The sequence below is a fragment of the Propithecus coquereli genome, unplaced genomic scaffold, assembly GCF_000956105.1.
Source record: "Propithecus coquereli isolate 6110/MARCELLA unplaced genomic scaffold, Pcoq_1.0 Scaffold158, whole genome shotgun sequence".
Lineage (NCBI taxonomy): Eukaryota > Metazoa > Chordata > Mammalia > Primates > Indriidae > Propithecus > Propithecus coquereli.
The window spans coordinates 5,190,025-5,213,107 of record NW_012140302.1 but is presented as its reverse complement, the minus strand read 5'-3'; the positions used below and the strand labels follow the sequence as shown (position 1 = coordinate 5,213,107).

The 23,083-nt window shown below is 53.6% G+C and overlaps 2 protein-coding genes across 2 annotated transcripts in view; both read right to left on the bottom strand.

Annotated features, from left to right (window-relative positions):
* Positions 1 to 54: 54 nt before the first annotated feature.
* On the bottom strand, positions 55 to 6,321 carry KCNK16 (potassium channel, two pore domain subfamily K, member 16). Its single transcript, XM_012640832.1, is given in 8 exon segments — positions 55 to 190; positions 192 to 276; positions 582 to 747; positions 1,768 to 1,934; positions 2,877 to 2,933; positions 2,936 to 2,990; positions 6,110 to 6,132; positions 6,135 to 6,321. Coding segments are annotated over 8 exon segments (876 nt in total).
* Positions 6,322 to 9,335: 3,014 nt separating this feature from the next.
* The window catches only part of KIF6 (kinesin family member 6), a 480,713-nt gene continuing 466,965 nt past the window's right edge, over positions 9,336 to 23,083 (bottom strand). The window contains exon 20 of the mRNA XM_012640809.1: positions 9,336 to 9,499. Coding sequence (XP_012496263.1) covers positions 9,336 to 9,499 — 164 coding nt within the window. The remainder of the gene's footprint in view (positions 9,500 to 23,083) is intronic.

The following is a 23,083-nucleotide window of genomic DNA, read 5'->3' as shown; positions in this document are numbered from 1 at the left end:
TATATGGGGTGGGCTGGGGAGGATGGGAGGGGAGGCTGGGGGCACTCAGGGGCTTCATGCAGAGATGGGGATTGTCTGAGGTCTGGGGAGCCCATCGGGGTCAGGGACAGCCCCGTCCTTGGGGCCAAGGCCCCTAGTGAGCAGCCAGAGCTGGGAGCACCTGTGCAGAAGCGGTGGCCCCAGTGGGAGTCAGCGCCAGCCACACCAGGCCCAGGAGGATCCAGATGGCTGCCAGGCTCAAGTACACCAAGATGTAATGCTTGCTGGGGTCCGTGCCTGCCAGGGAAAGGGACAGAATCAATGCCAGGGGTCTGAGGGCACAGCCACCCCAGGTTGCATAGGGGCCTTCACCAGCCAGGACGCTCTCCCTCTTCCTAACTAGGACTGGCAGTAGAGGTCCCTGGGGGAAATGGCCATGGGTCCCAGACCAGAGCCTTCCGAGGATGGTGCTGCGAATCTGCAGTGGCCTCAGAATAACCAGGGGCTGTGTGACCCTCAGTAGTTATCCTCAGCTGACACCTCTCCATCCCCTTAATCCCAGTGGGCCCCCAGCCTGAGGTACGTGACTATCTCGTTCTCACCGACAACATAGTCCCTGAAGCCAATGGTGCTGAGCGTGATGAAAGCAAAGTAGAAGCCCCCGCTGAAGCTCCAGCCCTCCACGTGGCTGAAGACCAAGGGTGGGAAGATGAGGATGACCAGTGTCTCCACGACCAGGAACAGAGCCAGGCCCAGGACCTGCAGGAGCTGTGAGGGAGGGAGTCTGCCCCTGAGGCCACTTGAAAGGCTTCTGGGTTGCACAGGGCCGGGGGTCTGTGGCGGACTTGGGAGTAAGGCTGCGTGAAGCCAGGCCCCTCCCTGCTCTGCAGACCTTGGGGCTGGAGTGTGTGCGTGATCTGTGCACGAGTGATCTTGCCCCGCCAGGGGAAAGGTCTGTGCAAAGGGATTGTGGTAGTGGGGCAAGGGGGGATTTGGAGACCCCTTCGGGCTTGGGGTCACACTGAAACAGGCCCCCTGGGAACTCATATCCGGGATAGAGGACTGTCATTGAACTGTTCCAGATTACTCTTGCACCCCTGCCCTTCTAGCGGGCCTCTGGCTCACGAGGGGCTGGTCAGGGTGGGCACTGGGGCCGTGTTGGGTGGCCTTCTTATCTATTGCACAAAAGGATGTTGGGGCTCTGTGATGACCACAGACATGTGCTGCCCAGATGCCCCGTCAAAGGAGGACTGTTGGCCAGCTTCCAGCTCCTAAAGGGTGCTCTTCAGCTGCAGAGAACCGCCTGCCCAAGGGCATGCTCTTCCTGGGAAGGCCACACCTGGTGCTCTATTGAGGAGGGATTAAAGCCTAGCTGCTCCAGGCACTGTGGGACAACTCTGACAGCCCACACGTGCTGCAGAGCTCCTGGAGGCCAAGTCTTTGTCCAGCCGCACCAAAATTCAACTACTCCCTCCGCCCAGTCCTGCATCTGCCCCTTCTTTTCCACAGGTGTCTTCCCCCAACACCTTGCATGCCAAACTCTGTCTCAACATCTGCTTCTAAGACCTGCTGTCCCCAGCCTCTGGGCTGCTGTTAGGAAACAGGCCTCACATCACCGCCTGAGCTCCACACTCCCTCATGCTCCACCCCTCACCCCCCAGTCTGTGGAAGAATTGACTTCCATGAAACAAGTCCCTGGTGCCAAAAAGGTTGGGGACCACTGTTCTAGAGGACTCAGCGTGCAACTGATCTGTCACAGCAGGGCTGCAAGGGAGGGAGGAGCCGTACCTGGGAGCGCCTGGGCTGGTCCTCCCACCTCTCAAGCATGGCCAGGTGGGCACGCAGCCCTGTGCCCAGGTGGTTGAGGAAGACCACATTGAGTGGGATGCCCGCCAGGGCATAGAAGACACAGAAGACCTGACCTGCCTCCATGCTGGACGCCAGGTTGCCATATCCTGCAAGGGAAGGGGGAGTGTGCAAATACGGGGAAGAGAGAGTCCAGAACTGTGTGCACTCCTCCTCCCCAGACTCTAACACAGGTTGTCTTCTACCACCTCTTAGGGGGAGGTGGGGAAGCTCCCCTGTTCCCATGAACTCTGCTAGAATGATTTTTATTCGTAGGATTCCTGCTCATTTTTGAAGGCCTATCTCAAATGACACTGCCTCCACGATGCCCTCCTGACTGCTACTCCTTCCTCCCTACTGGGTGTGATTCCCCATAGTTTTGTGTTATTCCTATCTAATTATCTACTTTGCCTTATATGATTGTTTTTGGTGTACTTACTATATCCCTCTTTATTGGATTGGGGGCCACGGCTGGGTCTGATCTAAGTTTCTATCTCCCATCCCCCACTCCACCACTCTACCTGGAATGTCACCTGAGTTCAAGGAAGGTGTGTGGAATTGGACTTAATTGAATGGATGGGGGAGGCCTGGGTTAGAAGGGAGTGGGATGCAGGTTTTCTGGCTGAGGGGCTGTAGCAGATGCTGTCAGTGCCCTGTCCCCTTGAATGCTGGGGATGTGCCCTGCAGCTCTGGTGGACAGTTCCTGTATAAACGGCACCCCGTCCCTTCATCTCTCTCTACCTGAGAGATTTCTGTGGCTGCAGCGGTGTGCTTGGTCTACGGGCAGGTTCAAAGTGCTGGCAAGTTAGTACACTCAGGATCAGCTCTCAACCGGTGAGGGCAGGAGTTCATAGCTAAGTAGGCCCTCATTCTCATCCTTCGCTGGGACCGTTCTGAGCATGGGCTCTACCTGGGCTCTGGGAGAGTCTCAAGCAGAGCGAGTCCGGTGACCCAGACCAGCAACCTGCTCATCACGGCAAACTTGATATTCTTTTGGGAAGCCCAAACTGAGACAGGGGCCTTGGGGCAGCCCTTCTACCCCAACCCTTTACCTATGGTGGTGACGACGGTGCCTGCAAAGAAGAAACTGCTGCCGAAGTCCCAGTTGCAGGGTTGGTGGAGTTGCCTTTGGGGTTCACACCTTTCACCCAGGCTTCCTTGATGACCTGTGGGAGGTGGCACGGCAGGGGAGGAAGAGGGAGCTGATGGTTATTGAGCACCAGCTGTCACCGTGCTCTTAGCAGGGTGCGTTTGCGTCACCTCATTTGATGATACCCTTAGACAGTGTTGTTCCCATTTCACGGGGAAGGAAAGGAAGGCTCAGACTGGCTAAGTGACTTGCCCAAGGTCACCAGACTCCAAGCCAGTGCCTGTTCACTGGCCAGGGCTGACCGCAGTGTGGGCTGTGAGCATGGGACGCTGGAGGGAAATGGGCCCAAGGAGGTGAGATGGGGACGTTTCAGGAGGGGCCCCAGTGGGAGATGCCACCACAAGGACGACACACAGGTGGGTTGTTAGAACAATGGGGGGATTTCAGGTTGGATGTGCCCAGAAGGGTTTTCTGGGGAACGTAGGTTTTGGGAACCACAGGGAAGCCGTGGGGCTGCCCGCCCTCCCAAGGCTGATGGAGGGGGACAGAGAACCTGCGTCCTCTGAGATTCCAGGTGAGCAGGCAGCCTTGCTCTTTGCTGCCCTCTAGTGAGCCCCAGCCCATGCCTGCAGGAGAAGTTCCATCAGAGGCCAAGACAAAGGCTGCATGTGCATGTGTGTGTGTATGCGTGCGTAGTGGTTTGTGTATGTATATGGTGTGTTGTATACATGTGTTGTGTGTGTGGCTACTGTATGTTGCACGTGTGCATGTTTTGTGCCTATGTGTGTGTTGCACATGTGTTTACAGAACCTAAAGCTTTGCAGGCTCAACCCTAACACGCCGCACCCCCAATCCCTGGTCCCAGCCCTCTTGCAGATGGACAGGGCTCCCTTCCCCCCTGCCTCCCAACCCTCTCCGCTTTCAGCACAGCCTTGTCACCTGGCAGAGCCCCAAAGGCAAGGGCTTGGTGGGGGGGGTGGGCACGGCAGCTCCGGCTTCCAGTTCCTATGGGAACCATCTCCCACTGGCTGGGTGAGTGTGCTCTGGCCAGGGTGGGGGTGGCCCTGGTGGGCTGGGCCAGTCTGGGCGCCCTCAGTCACAGGCTGTCTGCTTCTCCTCACTTTGGCAGGAACTGGTCTCTTAAGACGTGGACTTTGGCCTTTCCGTCTTTCCCATACACCCAGAGAGGCTGGGCCAAACATTGCCTGACACGCCTGCTCCCCGGAGACCCTCCCTGCTACGGGTAGCACTCACCCTGGTCCTGGGCTATCCCAAGCCTGAGGCTCTCTAACCCCTGAGGAGGGCCTTGACATCGGACGGTGCTGAGAGCAGATGGGTGGATGCAGGGGCAGCGGCGTTCTCTTCTCTAAGAATCACACGTAGCAGAGAAAGAGGCAGACTTCCCAGTTTTGTGAACCTGGGCAGGCCATGCTTCCACATGGAATCAATGTTTAATCCTGCTTTGAATATTGTTTATGGCTCTGTGTGTGTGGTATCTGGGTGATTTCAACAATAATGTGTGTTCTCCCCGAATCTCACCCCAGCGTTCTTCTGCCAGCTTGACTCCCCCTGGCAAGTAAAGGTCTCTCCTCAGGATGAGGACTCTCAGGGAAAGAGGTGTCCTGTTTTCCCTGGGGAGGCCCCCTCGGGGCTGCAGGCAAGCTGATGCCCTCGCTCCTTCTTGGTCAGGTCCCAGCTAGCTCTGTAAATCCTTCCCACGCCCTCTGCCTCCAGCTTTTGCCTCTAACCCAGGGCTGAGGAAGGAGGAGGTTTCAGGGTCTCCAGGGCCTCTCCCTTACCCTGGGGTTTTGGGAAGCTCCTGAACCTTTCTCAATCCTGACATGGGTACCGTGGCCCCAGCCTTGACGAACCCTGTCCACCAAGGAGCAAGGAAGTGAAGCCTGAAGCCAGAGGCCTCATTTCCTGGAAGAAAGAGCCAGACTAGGTCTCTCACAGCTCCAGAAAGTTCTCTCTGACCACCCAGCCCACATATCATCTTCTAGGCCAGCTGTTCTCACTCTTGAGGGGGCCTCAGCATCACCTGGAGGGCCTGTTAACACACAGCCTGCCGCCCCAGCCCTGGAGTCCCCAGTCAGTGGGTGTGGGTGAGGCCCATACATTTGCATTTCTACCAAGCTCCCAGGTGATGCTACTGGGGGCGCTGGTTACGCTTTGTGAACCGCTGCTCTAGGCTACATCCTGGCCCTGGCACTTATGCCGATCTGCGTGGTGAAGAACCAGAGCTCCACAGCCAGCTATGTCTCCACAAGTAACTGTGTAGCCTTGGCCAACAGACTCCACCTCCCTGTGCCCAGGTCCCATCTACAAACTGGTGCTAGTGATAGTAACAGGTAATTGTGAGAAAACACCTGTACAATGTCATGTCAGGCAATGGGTCATGACAGTCCTGTCCCTGCTGGTTTAGGCACATTGCAGATGCTCAGTAAGTACCAATCATCACGATTCTGCACTCGATCTGTTCTTTTGCAGTAGGTGTTGTCACTTGCTCAACTGTGTCTCAAATGCATTCACTCTCCCCTGTGACACCTGGTGTTGCCTTGTTTCTGGGAGAAGGGGAAGCAGAAGGGGCCCAGGCAGGGGGTGACCCGCTCTGCCACCAAGAGAGAGTCCTCCGTGGGTGCCGCGCTGGCAGGGCTCAGTCACCCTGGCCGCTGCCCACCAAGCCCAGCTCTAGGCGGAATGAGGCCGGGGAAGGCCAGCTTAGTGGCCGCTCCTGATGTTAACCTGTGTCTCCCACCCCCAGCCCCCAGCCCAGGGACATGAGCTGGGGAGAAGGCAGAGGGAGTCGCAGCCCCGGAGTGTGGGGGAAGGAAATTTAGATGGTGTTGATAACACTGACACACAGTTCACATTTATGCAAGTGACAGCTTAGAGAATGCCTTTAATCTGCTGTCAAATGTCTGCAGCACAGATATGATTATCCTCTTTGCCTTATAGGTGAGGACACTGGTCCGGAGAGGTTAAGTGACCTGTTCAAGGTTGCACAGCGATCCAGTCATACACCTGGTACCAGAATCTAGGACTAGGTCCTACCTGGCTCTCTTCCCACCATACTCTGCTCCCAAACAGGGCATCAGTCCCTGGGTGGTGGCTCTGGACCTGCCATGAGAACCCCCATTCCTCCCACTTTCCCAAGACTCTCCATCTCACGGCCATGTCGTTCCCCTTCGTGACCTGCACAAACTGCTCCAGGGCCTCTGGGCCAGGCAGGTGTAGTTCTCTAGGAAGCGCAGCTTCTCAAACTAAAACTTATACCTGGACTGGGCCTCCGCCTGCTTCTCCAGCAGCTGGAAGACGGTGGCGCTGAGGAGCAGGTAGCAGATGTAGGCCAGTGGCAGGGGCAGCGCCCGGCCACCCCAGCAGCCTCAGAGCCTAGCCCTGGGCATGGCATGGTCAGGACCCTGCCAGGGCCTTGGGGGTGAGCTGTGGGGGCGAGACGGGAAGCAGGTAAGGAGCACGTGCCCAGGGACCTGCGCCCAGGCTGCTGCCTGCCCTGCCCTCCTCCTGGGCACAGGCGTCTGAGCTGGGGAGACTGTTTAAACAGTGCAGCTCAGTCTGGCTGCACTAAGTGCCCTGAGTGCAAGCAGGCCCGTCACCCCCCGCTCGGCCTTTTTTTCCCCATGGATAGCAGCAAATCAGTGTCATGGACCCCTCAAAGAGACCTACCGGGTTCTCCTGAGCTCATCTTGTCTCGCCCTCTGCCTTCAAGCAGGATGGATGTTTCTGGGCTAAATCTGATCTGTGCACCCTCTGCCCAGGCCTGAATGGGCTCTCTCAGCAGCCCCTAACTCCGTCACCCATGAAGCTTTAAGTCCCCAAGCTTAGGAGCTGGGAAGAGATCAGAATAGGTGTGAATGAACCTTCTACTCAGTTGCCTTGGCTACAAAATGGGGCTAGGAGAATTGCCTGCCTATTGGGGGAACCCTGAGATGAGTAATCTGGGTGACAAATCAGGGCAAAGTAAACAAATGATAGTCTCGCTCAGTGACAGGGCCAGGGTTGATGCTGGTAATAAATTGGACACATTGCTTTATAACTCTTGCTGATAATTTACCTTGCTTTAAATCCTTTAGTAGGCTACAGTCAGACGGTAATATATTGATTAGTGAAATGTATGTGCGAATAAAAAAGGAACTTAAAGTCTATCCTGGTCCTGGGGTATGAACTCTTTCTGGGTGGAATTGGGGGTGTTTTCCTTCTTCTTCTTCTTTGTTTCTGTGTTTGTGCGTGTGCGTGTGTAACAACCTTATTGAGATACAGTTCACTTACCATATCATCCACACACTTAAAGTGCATACAAGTCAATGGTTTTTAGTATATTTACAGAGTTGTGCAACCACTACCAGTCAATTTTAGACCATGTTTATCGCTTCAAAGAGAAACCTGTACCCTTCAGCTGTCAACCGCCCCAGCCCACCGCCCTCAGCCCCTCCAACCACTGATCTGCTTCCTGTCTCCGTGGGTTTCCCGTTCTGGGCTTTTCACATCAATGGCATTAGATGATGTGTGACCTTTTGTGTCTGGCTTCTTTCACTCGGTGTACTGTTTTCCGGAATCATCCATGTTGTAGCGTGTGTCACTACTTCATTCCTCACTGTGGCCGAGCAACATTTCATCGTGTGGGTGTGCCGCATCTGTCTGCGCATTTGACGTCCCGTTGGTGGACATTGGGTTGTTTCTATTTTTCCATCATGCTAGGAACATTTGTGTTTGAGGTTTTGTGTGGACATGTTTCCATTTCTCACAAGTACATATCTAAGACTGGAATTGCTGGGCTGCGTGGTCACTTTACAGTTTGTGTTGAGCTTTCTGAGGAAGTGTCAGACTGGTTTTCAAGGTGGCTGTGCTATTTTATATTCCCACCAGCGCAGTGTGAGGTTCCAATTTCTCCACTTGTGTTTTCCGTTGCTTCCTTTAATGAGCTGTGGCTGCAGACACTGTGATTTCCTAGCCAGCAGAACCCCATGTCGACCCCAGGCGCTGGAGCATGACTGGCCAACCCCATCATGGTAATCCCACCTGCCCGTCCTAGGCCGAGTCCCCCAGGAGCAGCCCCCAGGAGGGCGATGTGTACAGCGGCAGAGGAAGTGAGGCTGCAGGGGCGTGGGCCAGCAGGGCCGGCCGAGGGGAAAGACAGGCGAGATGCTGCAGCCCCAGCTTGGCCTGAGTCCTGGGGAGCTCTGCTGGGTGAAGGGCACCCCAGGTAGTCCCAGGTGGAGGCAGGGGCCCCACACCAGGTAGACATCTGGCACTTCTGGCTCTGCACACGTACAGGCAAAGTGGAGAGGAGCCCCGGGGCAGGCCAGGCCGCCGAGGAAAACCACATTAAAGCTTGGGGAAGAGACTTGAGGGTTGACGTGACCTCTGCACCCACTTTCCCAAGCCCCCTTGCAGCCGGGGGTGGCCATGTGACCTGATTCTGACCATAATTGGACAGAGATGGCTGTGGAACTTTGGGGCAAAGTCGTGCTGACAAAGGTTTGGCTGCAGCTGGCCCCACTTTAATCCCTCTGTCTGTCCAGAAGGCACAGCTGTCTGGACCTGCAGAGCCATCTTGTGCCCATGACAGAAGGGTCACGGGAATTCCTTAGACGTTCAGCCAGTTCCTGCACACACCTAGCTCTAGATTCCTTTCCATGTTAGAAACATAAGCCCTATTCGTTTCAGCCACTGTTAGGCATTTTGTTACTACCCGATGGTTCTTTTTAAAAAAAATTGTTCAAGGCTTATTCGAGTTGGAGGGAACAGGAACACACTGGAGTTATCCTAAGTAACCGAGACGATTTGTTGTAGGAAGCCAGGAGCAGCCACCGTCAGCGTGGCCTGACCACCCTCCGCAGCTGGGCCCCTCTACCCGCTGTCCCGGTCTCTGCTCTGCCCAGGGCTCTGCTCCAGGCTGCAGCTCCTGTTGCCCTCCACTTCTTTCTCTGGGTAATTCTTGGCTTAAATCTTCTATGGAGGGGCTGAGTGTCCACAAGCACCCTTCCATGGTGGGCTGGCCTTGGGTCAAGTACCACCCTTCGCTGACCTGCCCCAGCCAAGGGGGCGGGGGTATGGCACGTGCAGGCGTCACTTGGAGGGCTGTGGTGTGGCAGATACCGTGGCTGGTCTGTCCAGGACAAGCACGATTGTGTTTCTCTGATAAGGAGAGAGCAAGAGCGCTTATAGACAATGCAAAGCAAGGGGCAGAATTTTACTATCTTCAGGTGTATGAAGGATCAAGAGAGTGGCAATAATATAGTGTTCTTCATCCATTCTAAGGCCAAAACCAAGACCAAACCAAGCGAGAACACCACCACCTCGCAGCCAGCCAAGGTGAGGCAGAGCCGCGCAGGCTGTGCGTTGGGAATACCCGACGCTGTGGCGGGTGCTGAGGAAGGACTTCCATCCGCCCTGTGGTTTAGGCGTGGCCCCCCCTGGGGGTGGTGCGATGGGAGCCCATCTTCTCTGGAATATCGTGGCTGCTGAATTCCTCTGAGGCTGTCTGGGCATCTCGGAAGTGATTCTGCACCTCACACGGTCCCGGAGCATCCCGGACAGCACTTTGTTGGGAGGTGGGCTTGTCTTGGAGGGAGAAGAAAATATACGGAGTCACGAAATTCACCCTTACTTGGTTTTCCTTGTGCTTTTGGAGAGATGGGGTAACAGAGCACTGGCGGTCATCCCTACTACAGACTCGCCAACGCCCAGCTTTCAACAGGGTCGGAGTTGCACCTGAAAGGCCGTGTGGCAATCAGACCCCACTGGGTTGCCTTAGAGAAGCTCAGTGTGTCAAGAGGTCTCTCGTGTGTCATTTAGAGGCTCATCAGCGATGTCCAGAGCGCCTCAGGCAGGACCGAGCAACCTCCTCAGTGCTTGGTGGTTGTTCTAAGGTGGGAGGAAATGAAGGAAAGAGAACGGACTATCTACATGGGAGATGGGTAAATGCGGTGAGCAGGAGGGATGTCGGGGACAGGCTGGGCTAGAGGGAAGGCTGGATCAGGCCCTGGGCAGGAAGGGCACCAGGTTTGCCAGGGCGCGCACTGCATTCATTTATGGACTGTCTACTGAGAACCTTCCAGGCGCTGGCGAAACTGGCCAGAGCAGTGGCCTCCGGCCTGTCCGGGCTGCTCTCCCTCCCCTCCTGGTGCTCCTGCCTCGCCTTTCTTCCGCGCGTCCTTCACATCTTCCTCTTGCACTCGGGACTGCCCGAAGCCCAGCGGCTTAGCCCGACTGGGGTTTAGGAGAGAGTCTTTTTCAGGAGCACATCCAGTTGAAGGGGGACTGCTGAAAACACTATGGCCACAAGAGCCAACGAAGTGGTAACACAGTGGTAGACTTTCGGGGAGACCTCAGCTCAGGAAGTCCTCAAAGCTCTCTGCGCCAGAGAGGAAGCCCTCTTTCTTCCCCCCTCGCTTCCGTCCCGTGCTTGTTCTCCCATGCTCACGGAGGGCCCGCTCTGTGCTGGGACCTGCGTTAGCTGCTCTTCCCAGTCTGCTGGGTCTTGTGAGATCAGCACTTGGTCGGGTTTAGGAAAGAACTGCAGGGCTGCAGGGACCTCCCTGCCCGACATCTCCCCACACGGGCACCACCCTGCCGTGAGCAATGGATGGGCACGGGGCATGATTTACAGTCCCTTTCAGGGAATTATTGCTGCTAATGGGCAGAGCCAATTTGTGCTTCCAAAGGGGTAGGACAAAATCAATTAATGGAAAGTCTGACATGACCAGGACTGATGGCAAAGCATGGCCTGACATCCGGAGGTGATAAGGGACTTTCTGAGGCTGAACTAATAAGGAGATTGGGGAAAAAGACCCCCCCCAGATCAATTCCACGTACAATGGGCAGAGAATGCAGAGCAAACAGAGCAGCTGGCACGGGCCTCTTTCCATCTGAATGAGCCCCGAGATAAGGGCAGGACAGGCCGCCCACCCGCCATCCAACATAGGTATTCACTTATGGTGTCACTCAATAGACAGGTATCTGCACAGGTGAAAAAGGACAATTTCCAAACTGGAACCAAGGGGAGAAGATAAGGCCCACCTGTCCCAGGTACATGCCGTGCAGCAGAAAAGGCAAGTGGGGAGAAAGAGCACTGGTTTTTGGATCCTGCCACCCCAACTGAGCCCTCCAAGAGATGGCACCAAGTGGCTGGAGTGGCAAGTTCTGGCTGTGGGTGCTTGGGCTCCTGAAGGTCTCCCCAAAGTGAAGGGTGAAGGACAGTGTCCTGTGTGGAGGCGGGGGTGGCATAGGTTCATAGGGGTCTTTATCTGTGCTCATGAACAGAGAGCATGAGCTCAGAGGGGATCCAAACCATCTATGACCGACAGGGAGGGCAGGCAGGGAGAGCTGGAGGTGATTAAAGGGAAAGCCTCCAAACAAACAAACAACAAACACGCCTGTTACTGATCTTGTTCAGAAACTGTTTTGTTGTTGTTGTTAAGGAGCAGGATTCCTTTCTCCTGTGAAACCTAACAGTGGGGCTCCGGCGGAAGTGGGGGTGGTGGGCCCCCGCCGTGACTCTGAAATGGATGCCCCAGTCTAAGCGGCACGTCCCGAAGAGCAGATCTCAGGTGCAGTGCGGTTGTGAGCAGTTCTCTGGGAAGGGATCCCAGGAAGCACACGCAGGGAGTGGGGGAGAGGGACTGAGAAGGGAAGGCAGCCAATTCGGGTGCGTTACTGAGCAGGTGACTGCTGTGGGCAACTGTGCCTCCGTCCCGCGGGCCCTCTGGGACACTGTGGAGAACGCACTTTCGAGGTGTTCCACAAAGGGGCAAGGAAGCCCAGGTGTTTATCCACCAACTCCTGTCCCTTATTACTTGGAGATTTTTCCAGGGGTAGTTAACTCCTGCACTGCCAGTTTGCCCTGCACAAGAGCTGAGCGTGCTCCTGCAGGCGCTCAGGACAGGAAGCTGTTGGCACAGACGGGGACTGCCCACTGGAGCTGCATGTGACCTCCAGGAAGGCTGGGGGACATGGGAAGGGTGCTGACAATGTCTGTCACAGACTCCTGGTTCTCTGCTCCTTTTCTAGGTCACTGCGGTTTATGATTCCTGCAGAGAAGTTGCTCATCTGTGAACCTTAATGGAGGGGTAGTAGGCTTTCCTGGGCACATCAGGAAAATGTCCTTGGAAGTATGACAAAAGAGGGAGGAACAGACCCCACTCTCCTGATGGCCACTAACGTTGAAAAAGGTGAGGTGGTTCTCAAAGGATCCACTGGACACCCCATGGGAATGAATCCCCTCACCTCTCCGGACTATGGGAAAACCCGGAGTTGCTAGAGGCGTTGGCGCTAATGCAGTGAGAAGCCCGGGATGCCACGGAACGGGCTGTGGATGAGGGGTGTGGGCCAGGACAGGGAGGAGCAGAGTCTGTCCAGGGCCTGGGACAGACAATGAACTGAGAGACTCAAGGGCAGAGATGGGGCCAGAGCCGCTCTTGGGTGTGTGAGCGTCCTGGCAAGTATTTTTTGTGGCCCTCTGTGTATATAAATTTGATGAAAACAACATAGTACCCAATTCATGAGCCCATGTGAGGCATAGGGATTTATTTGTGTAGATTTACAATAATGATAGAAAAGAGGTAGTTATGGATTTATTTATTGTCTAATTAGTTCACGTGAAGATTCTTTGTCCTACAGTGGACTGTAAAAGTCATTTAAATCAGCATGTTAGCACTGATCAGATGGCCCAGTCTCACACAGTGCCATAAAAGGAATGCCACACCGGCCAGCAGCATTGATCTGCTCCCCAGGCTGCTCTCCGGCACGAGGGACTGACCAAGAGGCTCCAGAACAGCTGCACAGGCACAGGCAGGAGTCCTGGAGCACCGGGGGACATCTGGGCGACCCCATGCATGAGCTGAGAGCTCCCTGAAAGAAGGAAATGGAGACCCACATGGGGCCTGGTTTGAGTTCGGGGTGCCTGCAGGGACGAACATTATTGGTCATGGCTGGTCCCAGCACCAGAAGGAGACTTAGAAAGTTCCTAGCAACGCACTTCAATGTGCGGGGTTGCCTGAGCCACGGGGCCGAGGGCGGGGGAGCTGCTTGCCTCGGTCGAAGGACAGTGATGGGAAAAACAAATCCAGAAGGATTTTCAGAGAAAAGATAACAGCGTGTCACACACCTGGGGCCAGAGGGGCTCGGTCCTGGCCTGCGGAAAGGCTGCCTTTTGCGAGGAGTTGAGTGAGTCGGGAGGGAGGAGTATAGGACCAGCGCGCTGCTCGCTCCAAGCTCCCCTAGAGTGAGTGAAGCTGGCTCAGCCCTCTGGCTGGCACTCGGCCGTGAAAACCCAAAACAAAGCAGTTAACTCTCAAGAGGGTCGCTGCTTCCTCCCATTCCTTGAGAGAAGCGTCCAGGGCCACATCCAGAGGACACTTCTCCTGTGTTCAAGGGAACACTCCTTTCCCCTCCCACGTTTTACACGTGGATTTTCAGCTGCCAGCATCCACTCCGACCTTTCTGCACCGACTTTGCCTTGAAGCCCTGGCAGTCCCCGGACGCATGTCATGGGAGGAACACTGTCTCCCCCACATGCTCACAAGGCGAAGATCCCACAGAGCTCCTTTTAGCCACACTCCACGTCTCATGTCCCCCCTGTCACCAAGCACCTGACCCACCATTGCCGTCTTCAGCCTTCCTCCTCTGCCTCCCTCTCTGCCCCCTGCCCTGCTCTCACATCTTACCCACCTCGACAGTGAGCTCAGGCCCATCTTCCCACCCCCACCCGCCTCCTGACTCAGATCCTCTTGCTTCCCTTATCGCCTGTCTCCCTAATTAGAAGGTGAGTTCCCAGAGGGCCGGCACTTTCTCTGTCTTAGACACCTCCGATTCCTCAGGGCTTAGCACGGTGGATGGCACATGCTTGTTAAAAGAATGACCAGATGAATGAGCCATGTTTACATTTAAGTAATCCCAAGGGGAATTTTTCTGTCTATATTTTAAACACACATTTATTGTATTTTAAAAATGTTCACCACCAGAAGGATGGACGTATTTGAAACTCGGATGTAGTGGGGGAGGGAAAGGTCAAGGGCAACATATGTAACCTAAACATCTGTACCCCCATAATATGCTGAAATAAAAAAAAAAAAAGAAAGTAGCCATCCTTGTGAGAAAAAAAAAAATGTTCTTGTCTACTTATTCTATGTAGCATCTGTGTCATTCCTGGGTTCTGTTTCTATTTCTATTGATTGGTTTTTCTCCTCACTATGGGCCACATTTTCCTGGTTCTTTGCACGCCTGGTAATTTTTTTTATAAGAGGCCAGGCATTGTGAGTTTGACATTGCTGACTGTTAGTTTTGTTTTGTTTTTTTGTTTTTTTTATTTCTGGTATTCCTTTAAATAGTTTTTGAGCTTTGTTTTGGGACTCAGTGAAGTTACTTGGAAACTTAGTGGAAACAGTTTGACTGTTCTGAGTCTTACCTTTTCAATTCTGTTGGGGGGGACCAGAGCAATGGTTCATCTGGGGCTAATTTGGCCCCACTTCCGAGGCAATACCCTCTGTGTCTCTATTCAGCGACCCTTTTGGGAGGAGGTTTTTCAGTCTGGCTGCTGGGAACATGAATTATTCCCAGCCCTGTGTTATCTCTGGAAATTATTCCAGCTGTTCCTTTCTGTGGTTCTCTCCCCTGCTTTGGGTAACTTCCTCCCATGTACGTGTTGATCAGCAGTTAGCTGAAGCTAACTTAAATTTGCCTTACAAACTGAAGCCACTCTGGCCTCCTGGGACTCCCAGCTCCATCTCTTCAACTCAGGGAAGCCACGAGGCTCCACCTAGTCCCCTTGTTGAGCTGTAGCCGGGAACTCTCTGTGGGCAGCAGGTAGTTGGAGCAATTACAGGGCTCACCTCATTTGTTTCCCTTCTCTCCAGAACCAATGCCCTGTACTGTGCAACGTCGGAAACCACTGTTCTTATACAATATTTTGTCTAGCGTTTAGTCGCTTAAAACAGGAGCGCAAGTCAGGTCCTTCTTGCCCCGTAATGGCTGTACGTGGCAGTCCTACTGTTCCATCTACAGCCTAGTTTTCCTTGGCTTTCAACGGGCAGCATGGAGAGGCAGAATGAACTCTGGGCTGAGAAATTCTGGATCTAGTCATGTACCCTCTCTGGGTTTCAAATTCTGTAATAGTCACTTATTGCTACAGTTAATGCTATGTATAAACCACCCTGAACCTCAGTGGTTTGTGACAAGAAGCATTTACTCGCATGATAATAGGTTTTGGGTCAGCCGTGGCTCAGCTGATCTGGGCTGGGCTCGACTGGGAAGCTCTGTTCCAGGTTGTAGACTGGGCCAGGTTTGCTTTTTGTGTTCCGGGACATAGGCTGAAGGGGCAGCAGCTACCCAGGGCATGATCATCTCAAGACGCATCACTGGAGTGCACGAGGCGAGCCCAACCACACAATCACATTTCAAGCCTTTGCTTCTATCACATTTGCCAGCATCCATTAGTCAAAGCAGTTCACAGGGCCAAGGCCAAATTTAAGGCTTAGAGAAGTATACTCTGCCTCCACAAGGCCATGACGAAGCTTTGGATGTATAATTCTATTAGGGGTGGTGAAGAATTAAGACTAGTTATTCAGTATACCAGTTTCTCTATCTGTTTTCTAAAAATCCCTTTTTGCAAGATCGGAGCAAGCCACATTCCAACTTTTTCCCTTCAACCTCCCTCCACCTCGCTTACTGTCAAGGCAATGGTTGAGCCAGTTGAATTCTATCAGGGACTGGTGGGAGTCACTGGCCAGGCTGCTTTCCAGAAAATGTTTTAGAAAACACCACATTTTGGCCTGGAGTGAACTCAGGTACTTCGTGTCATCCGTGGCTCCACTGAGCCCAGGTACATCGCTGGAGGGTCTTTTTAAAGCATTCCATCCATTTCTTCCATTGGCCAAGGCCAATCGACTTTGGAGAAGGTGCGCTGTAGTCAAGCACGTGTTCATACCAAAGGCCCAGCTTCCACTGGGAGGGGACATTTGGAGCAGGAGGCTCCCTGACCAGTTGCTGCACACACTTTGCATATGACCTGCTTATCAGACACTAGTGTCCTCAGATTTCCAGGCTGTTTTTCTGTTTTTGTCATTCCCTTTCCTGCCTTAGAGATGGCTCTGGGTGGCTGGTTTACACCCTGCATGAGGCCATAGCACACATCTGTCAATAAGGCCTTTGGATCCAGGAGATACTGTCTCAGGGAGAGATCTAAAGTCAATAAACTCTGACCAGCTCTAGAGGGCTGATGACACTAAGGTGTGCCAGGAACACGGCTGCTGTTTCATCAGAAGGGACTCTGGCGAACTCAAGCCATCTTCACTACTCCGGAGAGTGTGTTTGTGTGTATATGTGTGCACGCATTTATACACGTGTCCTGTGGACTCTTGGGGAGGCTTTTAGAATCAGAATTTGGTCTTCCTCTGGTTCTACAGACTTCACTGAGGGATTACTCTGTTCCCTATTGCTGTGAGGGCCACAGAGGCTTGCCGCAGTGGGATTCAATCATGGAGCCAGAGGGAAGTGAGGGGAGCGGCAGCAGCCTGAGAAGCACATGTGGGTTTGGGCTCTGCCTCTAATGAATTGAAGGGCTATTTATTGAACACAGACTCTGTGCTTGGGACACAGCAACGAACAAGACAAGCAGGTCCCTATTGTCATAAAGCTTTTAGTATTAATATTATGGGGGGTGCAGGTCATTAAAAAAATAAGCAAGTAGGTCGGGCGCGGTGGCTCACGCCTGTAATCCTAGCACTCTGGGAGGCTGAAGCAGGCGGATTGTTTGAGCTCAGGAGTTCGAGACCAGCCTGAGCAAGAGCGAGACCCTGTCTCTACTAAAAATAGAAAGAAATTAATTGGACAACTAAAACTATATAGAAAAAATTAGCCAGGCACGGTGGCATGTGCCTGTAGTCCCAGCTACTCAGGAGGCTGAGGCAGGAGGATTGCTTGAGCCCAGGAGTTTGAGGTTGCTGTGAGCTAGGCTAACGCCACAGCACTCACTCTAGCCAGAGCAACAGAGTGAGACTCTGTCTCAAAAAAAAAAAAAATAAATAAGCAAGTAAAGAAAGATAATATGTTTGGTGGTGATGAAGAAACAGAATCGTAATGAGATAGAGAGTAACTAGGGGGTTACCCTCAATGGGGTGGTCAGGGAAAGCCCCCTGAGTAGGGGACATCTGTCACTAACTAGTGTGTAACAGAAAGCCAATCCCCTTTGCTTCAGTCTTCTAATTATAAAAACTAGGGTTGCGGATTAGAGGAGCTCTTTGGGCCTGCCTAGCTTTGAAATGTAATGATCTTATCTTCTGCATGATCCCTTTACCCAGAACGAAAAAAAGGAAAAAAAAAAACCAAAAAAAACCCAAGCCATTTATACTACATCATCTCTCTGTTTCCCCCCCCAGGGTCATGAGGTCCGTATCTATAGGACAGAGATGGCAGGAGCAGTGGACAGGCACTTTTATTCAGTGAGCATCGTTCCCAGGTGCCATCCCCTCCCTCCCTTCACTGCTCCTCCCCAGCTGCAGCTGGGTTGGAACCCCCTGACCCAGGGGGCAGTTTTCCTAGGGCTTCCTCGAGTGCAGGCCCCCCTTCCCCTGAATCTGCGTCACCGAGCCAGTGCCCGGAGTGTTGACAGGGCCCACTGAGACAAGACCCCTGGGCAGCTGTGTTTTTTATGTGGGGGTGTTGGCCCAAATCCTGCAAGGCCCCACATGGCTAGGTAAAGGTTGTGAGCCCCGAGGTGCCCATGCTGCCCTCTCTCAAGCTTTCTGCAGAGCTCCTGGGAGCCGTCCACTGTCCACTATTCTCTGGATGCTGCGATATCCTTAGACTCTGTGGGTTGGATGGCTCCGCGGAGACACGACTGCTCAGGTACTGCCTCCGGCTCATGCAGGCCATGAAGGTGATGGGGGAGGAATTGGCCTGGGAGATTGAGAATAGCCTTCAAGATGTCCTGTATTCCATTGCTTTGCGTGTGGCTCAGACATCCTGTCTGGCCGGCCACTGCCATTCTTGGGCTTCTACACCGGGGTGGGGGTGGGGGGAGCAAGAGAATAGGTAGTAAATAGCTGAAAATAATCTATTATTATTTCCCCACATTCCACCAGTGTGGGCTTCCCCTGACAGTATATCACGATGGTACTATTTCCTAATCTCCAAACTTTATAATTATCTATGTGAACATCACCATAATAGTGAGCTGAAGCCCTCATCCTGCGCCTAGCACGCTGGCATTGCCCAGCCCTCTCAGCAGCTCCAGCAACCACAGAAAAGATGTCCCCATCAGCCCTGGCCCCAGCCTCTCTGGCTGCCTCCAGGTACCATCCTTAAGGACACACAGCCCCCTCCATTGGAGTGAAAGTCACCAGATGCTCCCAGCAGCCCACAGATCACTTGGGAAACCAGAGCAAGTGAGGGGTGGTGCCTTCATCTGTACTTCATTCTTGCTGACACAATGCACGCTGGACCCTTACTGGAAAGTCAATTGCTTCCCAAACCTGAAAGGAGACAGAATGCTCTTGGTTAGGCTGAGTATGTGGACTGAGCACGTGGACTGACTTCTCCCAGGATTGAAGGAGGCGAGGAGGCTGCTGGCCACTCCCCCTGGGTCTTGGGCAGTGTGTCTCTGTGTCCTGCCTCCCAGGGGCTGCATCTACTTCCCAAGCTCTGAAGGAAGATGTTTCCTTTGCCTTTTGCAAAAGCTCCATCTTCCTGAGGCAGGACCAACATTCATTTTCCAACCCTGAGGTTTTCACTGATGCTGCGACTTAATTCTTGGAGAGATTCTCCCCTTGCTTTTTGCTGCCTGTATCAGCTATATTTCAGGATGACTCCTCATGACAGCTTGGCCTGCATCCTGTCACCACCCGCCGTGGCTGGGCATGGAGAAAGGTTCTCTGGATCAAGAACCAGAGCCCCTGAGTTCTAGCCAGTGTAGTCCCCAATCCATGGTATGACTTTGGCCAAGTCATTTCAGTTCTCTGGGCCTCACACTCCTCATTTCCAAACTGCTAGAATGGATAGGGTATGTAGGAACAGCAAGGTAGCCAGCATAGCTCTTCACTTCCCAAAGCGTGGTCCATGGGCCAGCAGCGTGGCCATTTCCTGGGATCTTCTTAAGAAATGTAGAGTCTTGGGCTCCATCCTGGACTTACTGGATCAGAATCTGCATTTTAACAAGGCGCTTAGATTCACTGGCACACCAAAGTGTGAGAAAAACTGGTATGAATGGTAAGCAGTTATTTTGCTTAAAGTCTGGCTAACATAGTATCAATAAGAGCAAAAGGGAAATTCTGAGATTCTTGGGTGAAGTAACGAACACAATGTTTAAGAAGAATTGCATTGGGCAGAGAGACTGAGGGGTGAGGCTGGTCAGGGCTGGGTGGGCAGGCACCTGCAGCCACCCAGGCGTGGCCAGGTATCCCGGCAGTGGGTGAAGAGTGCAGGCTCCGTCTGCTTGATACTGCTGAGGAAGAATCCCTAATTCTTGGTGGCACACTGAATGTGGAGGGTGGTGGGAAGGAAGAGGTTGAAAAATATTGTAATTCAAGGCTAAGAGCCCTTGGTCCTTCAGGTCTAATTCTGTGTGTAAGACCTCAGGCTGGCCTCACTGTTTAATTAAAAAGAGATGGTCCTTATTTTTAAGACATTCTGACCTGTCCTAATTAAATCCTGGAACAGGAAGGAAGAAGACAAGGGGAATCAGAGCTTACCAAGGCACCGTGTTCCAGTCGCTCTGGGCCCACGGTTCCCAGCTCTGCTGCGCCTTGGAACCCCCGGGCAGCCTTTAGAAATTCGGATGCCTGGGCCACATCCAGACCCATGACATCGGGACATCTACAGGGGGCCCAGGTGATCCTGATGCATGGCCTGGGCTAAAATCCCCCACTTTCTTCTCTAGTCCAAGATTGGCAGGGCAGGAACCGGGGACCACTGGGCACGTGGCTGCTGACGATCTGGGGTCTGATGTTCCCTCTGCACTGCTGCCAAGCCACCGGGCCAGGATCAGTCAATACGCTGGTGGTGAAGAGCCTGGATCTGAGCTCCACCCAGGACGGCCCCGACCTCCACAGACCCTTGCGCACAGTGACGGCTCAGGTGAGAGCACACCATGCTCCCAGACACAGCGGCTCACATGCACAGACCTCAACGCAAAATAAGGCACTATCTCTAGTTCATTCACTTTATGAGCCCTAGTTAAGTGACGAAGCTCTGTCTATACTGGGATTTTGATTACTGTGGGCTCCCAGAACGGAGGGTTCTACTACAGGTATGCCATTAGAAAAGAAAAAAGTCACACCTCGTGGTGCTGGGCCAGTTCTCACTATGGGGGGGGCAACCTCCCTACTGACAACTCCCTGGTGCTTGGCAGTTTGTGAGGGACATTTATGGATATTATCTTGGGAAGGCTCATAGCCTGGGCAAGGGTGGAATCTGTACATGACAGACACTGAGCAGGAGGCTCAGGGAGGTGACCTGCCCAGTGTCACAGAGGGCAAAAGTGGCCCTTGAGTTTAGGTCTCCTTCCTCCCAGTTCCGTGCTCTTTCCCCTCCCAGGAGGGTTTCTCCGAGTGAGGCTGGAGGGGCTGGGAGAGGCAGCCTCTTCCTGGCACCTCCTGGAGAAAACAGATTCCTTGTTATGGGGGTCACACCAAGGTTCCTTTCCAGATGCAAATACTTCCAAATTTAGGGATTAAGGGAGATTAAAACAAAAAGGCCCTCTAGAAAGGGGTTAAACTCATTTTCTCAGAGGTAAAAACTGTCCTTGGCAGTTGGAAAAGGCAGATGTGACTCCGTGGATGACTAACACCCCTTATGGGGGATATATACCTGTCCACGTGTGCTCCCGGCAGGGATTTAAACATTCCACGGCTTTTCCACGGATCCTAAATCATGTAAATTCATCCCGGCCTTTGGTGAAATGTAAGAGCTGGCCAGACTTATGTTAGATCACCCTCTCTGGGCCCCTGCTCCCGAGCTGACGGTCACAAATTCCCCGTAATGAGCGCTCCTGCAGGAGCCAAGACAGTGCTACGCTGAATTAAGAGGGGCGAGAGCCATGGGCAGGGACAGGGATGTGTTTGCTTTGGCTGGGAAGGCGCCTGGGCCCCAGTCTGTGTGTCTGCCTGACAGGGCGGCCTGATAAGTGGGCTGCGTATAAAGTGCTGTGTGGTGGGACCAGGGCCATCTGTCGTGTGTCCAGAGAGGTCATGCCTGCCGGCCCTAGGGGAGCTGGCTGGAGAGGGACCCCGTGTCGACCAGGATTATTTTTTTTCTCTTTAGGAATAAAAATGGAACCCTCAAACTTTTTGTGTTGATGGATTACTTCCAGGCTGCTGTTTGTTTGGAGAACAAAGCTCCCAGCGGCAGGGCAGGCAGAGGCTGTGGTCACCGCATGTTGACGCTGTCCCTTTTCCTGAGGCCGAGAGGCAAACTCCTGACAGCAGAATGGACACAGCTGGTAGATAGTGTGGCCCAGTGGGGAGAGAGCAGAAAACCTGGGTTGTCCTGGCTCTGCCATTTATCAGCTGTGTCACCTTGGGCAAGCATTCAACCTCCGTGTGCCTCGGTTTCCTCACCTGTCCACAGGGGGCTTCGTATGCCTCATGAGAGTGTTGAGAGCATCAGATGAAATAACATAAATGGAAAAACGGTATACGTGTTAATCTGCCATACATATTTTAATGAAAGTGGCCCACCCTCAGTGCAGCCCTCGGCGCTGTGCGGGGACAGTGTCAGCAGGAGGACACCGTTCTGACGTGGACTGTGGGCTTGTGCCTCTTCTCTTCTGAGATAGTGGGTGATACCATCTCTCTTACATGTACGAAAGCTTGAGCATGACTGTAACAGTATTGCTTGCTTGTAGGCTTCTCGAAGGGAGGGATGACGATCGATTTCTGTGGATGCGTTCCCAGCTCTCCCAGGGCAAAGGCCTCCCCCACTTGTGCCCTGGACACCCTCCCCTCCCGCTTTCTGAAGGAGGTTTTTCCTGCGGCTCTTGCCCCTCTTCCATCACAGTGTCAGTTTCTCTCTTTCCGTGGGTTTCAGGAAATAAACACATCCTAATTAGGACCCATTTAAAGCAAACACGGCCCTCCCGCTGGGTGCCTGCTTCCCTGTACTCCAGCCCCAGCTGAACTCCCTGGAGGAGCTGTCTCCGCTCACCCCTCCAGCTCCTCCCCTCCACTGCCCTCCTCAGCCGCTCCCAGGCTCCTGCCTGAATGGCACTTGTCCACTACCGGCCTGTCACGCAGAGTGGCCAGTGGTCCACATTCCATCCTTCTGCACTCTGGACTCGCCCCAGAACTTGCTCCTCAGACCTGCCTGAGGCCACACTGACCACGTCTCAGCTTCCCTCCACCTCTAGCTGTTGGGGTTCCCCAGGGGGCTGTTGGCAGCATTCAGAATAACTCTATCGACACCCTTCAGAGGACACCATACCCAGTCCTGTGGCTTCAAACACCAGCCAGACATGGCGACTCCTGTTTCTTTTTCTAGCCCAGACTTTTTCTCTGAGCTCCGGACTCACGCCAGCTGTCTCCTCCGCATCTCCTCTTGACATCCTCTGAAACTTCGAATGGGTCCCCGGAACTCTCCCTTCTTCTGGCTCTTTCCCTCTGACATCCACTCCTCCCCGCCTTTCTCTTCTTGGTAAATGGCACCACCAAACTCTCAGTTTTGCAGATCAAAAGCCCTGACTCTCCTCTCTCCCTCGCAGCTCACGTCCACCCTGCTGGTGAGTCCAGGCCACTGTCAACCCTCTCCGACACCTTCACAGTGGCCTGATGACTGGTCCCCTCTTGGCCCCTCCAATCTGCACTACATACGACAGCCAGAGTGAGCTTCTAAAGCATCAGTCAGATCATATCACTCTCACGGTAAACTACTTCAGTTGGTTTCCACTGTACCTAGCATGAAGTCCAGACCCCTTTCCCGCACCAGTCAGGCCGGTGTGATCGGGCTCTTGTTCTCCTGCTCCCCGTCCTCTGGCCACTCTGGCTTCCTTCCCAGCCCGTGAACAAGCAAAGCTCCTTCCCCTGCAGGGCTTTTCACTCTGCTCTTTCTGCCTGAGCTGCGTGCTCCCAGACGGTGCGTGACGCTCCGTTCTCACTGTCCAGCTGTCAGTCGAAAGTTCCCTGCTCCAGAGAAGCCTCCCCCGCCTGCCCAGCTGAAAGC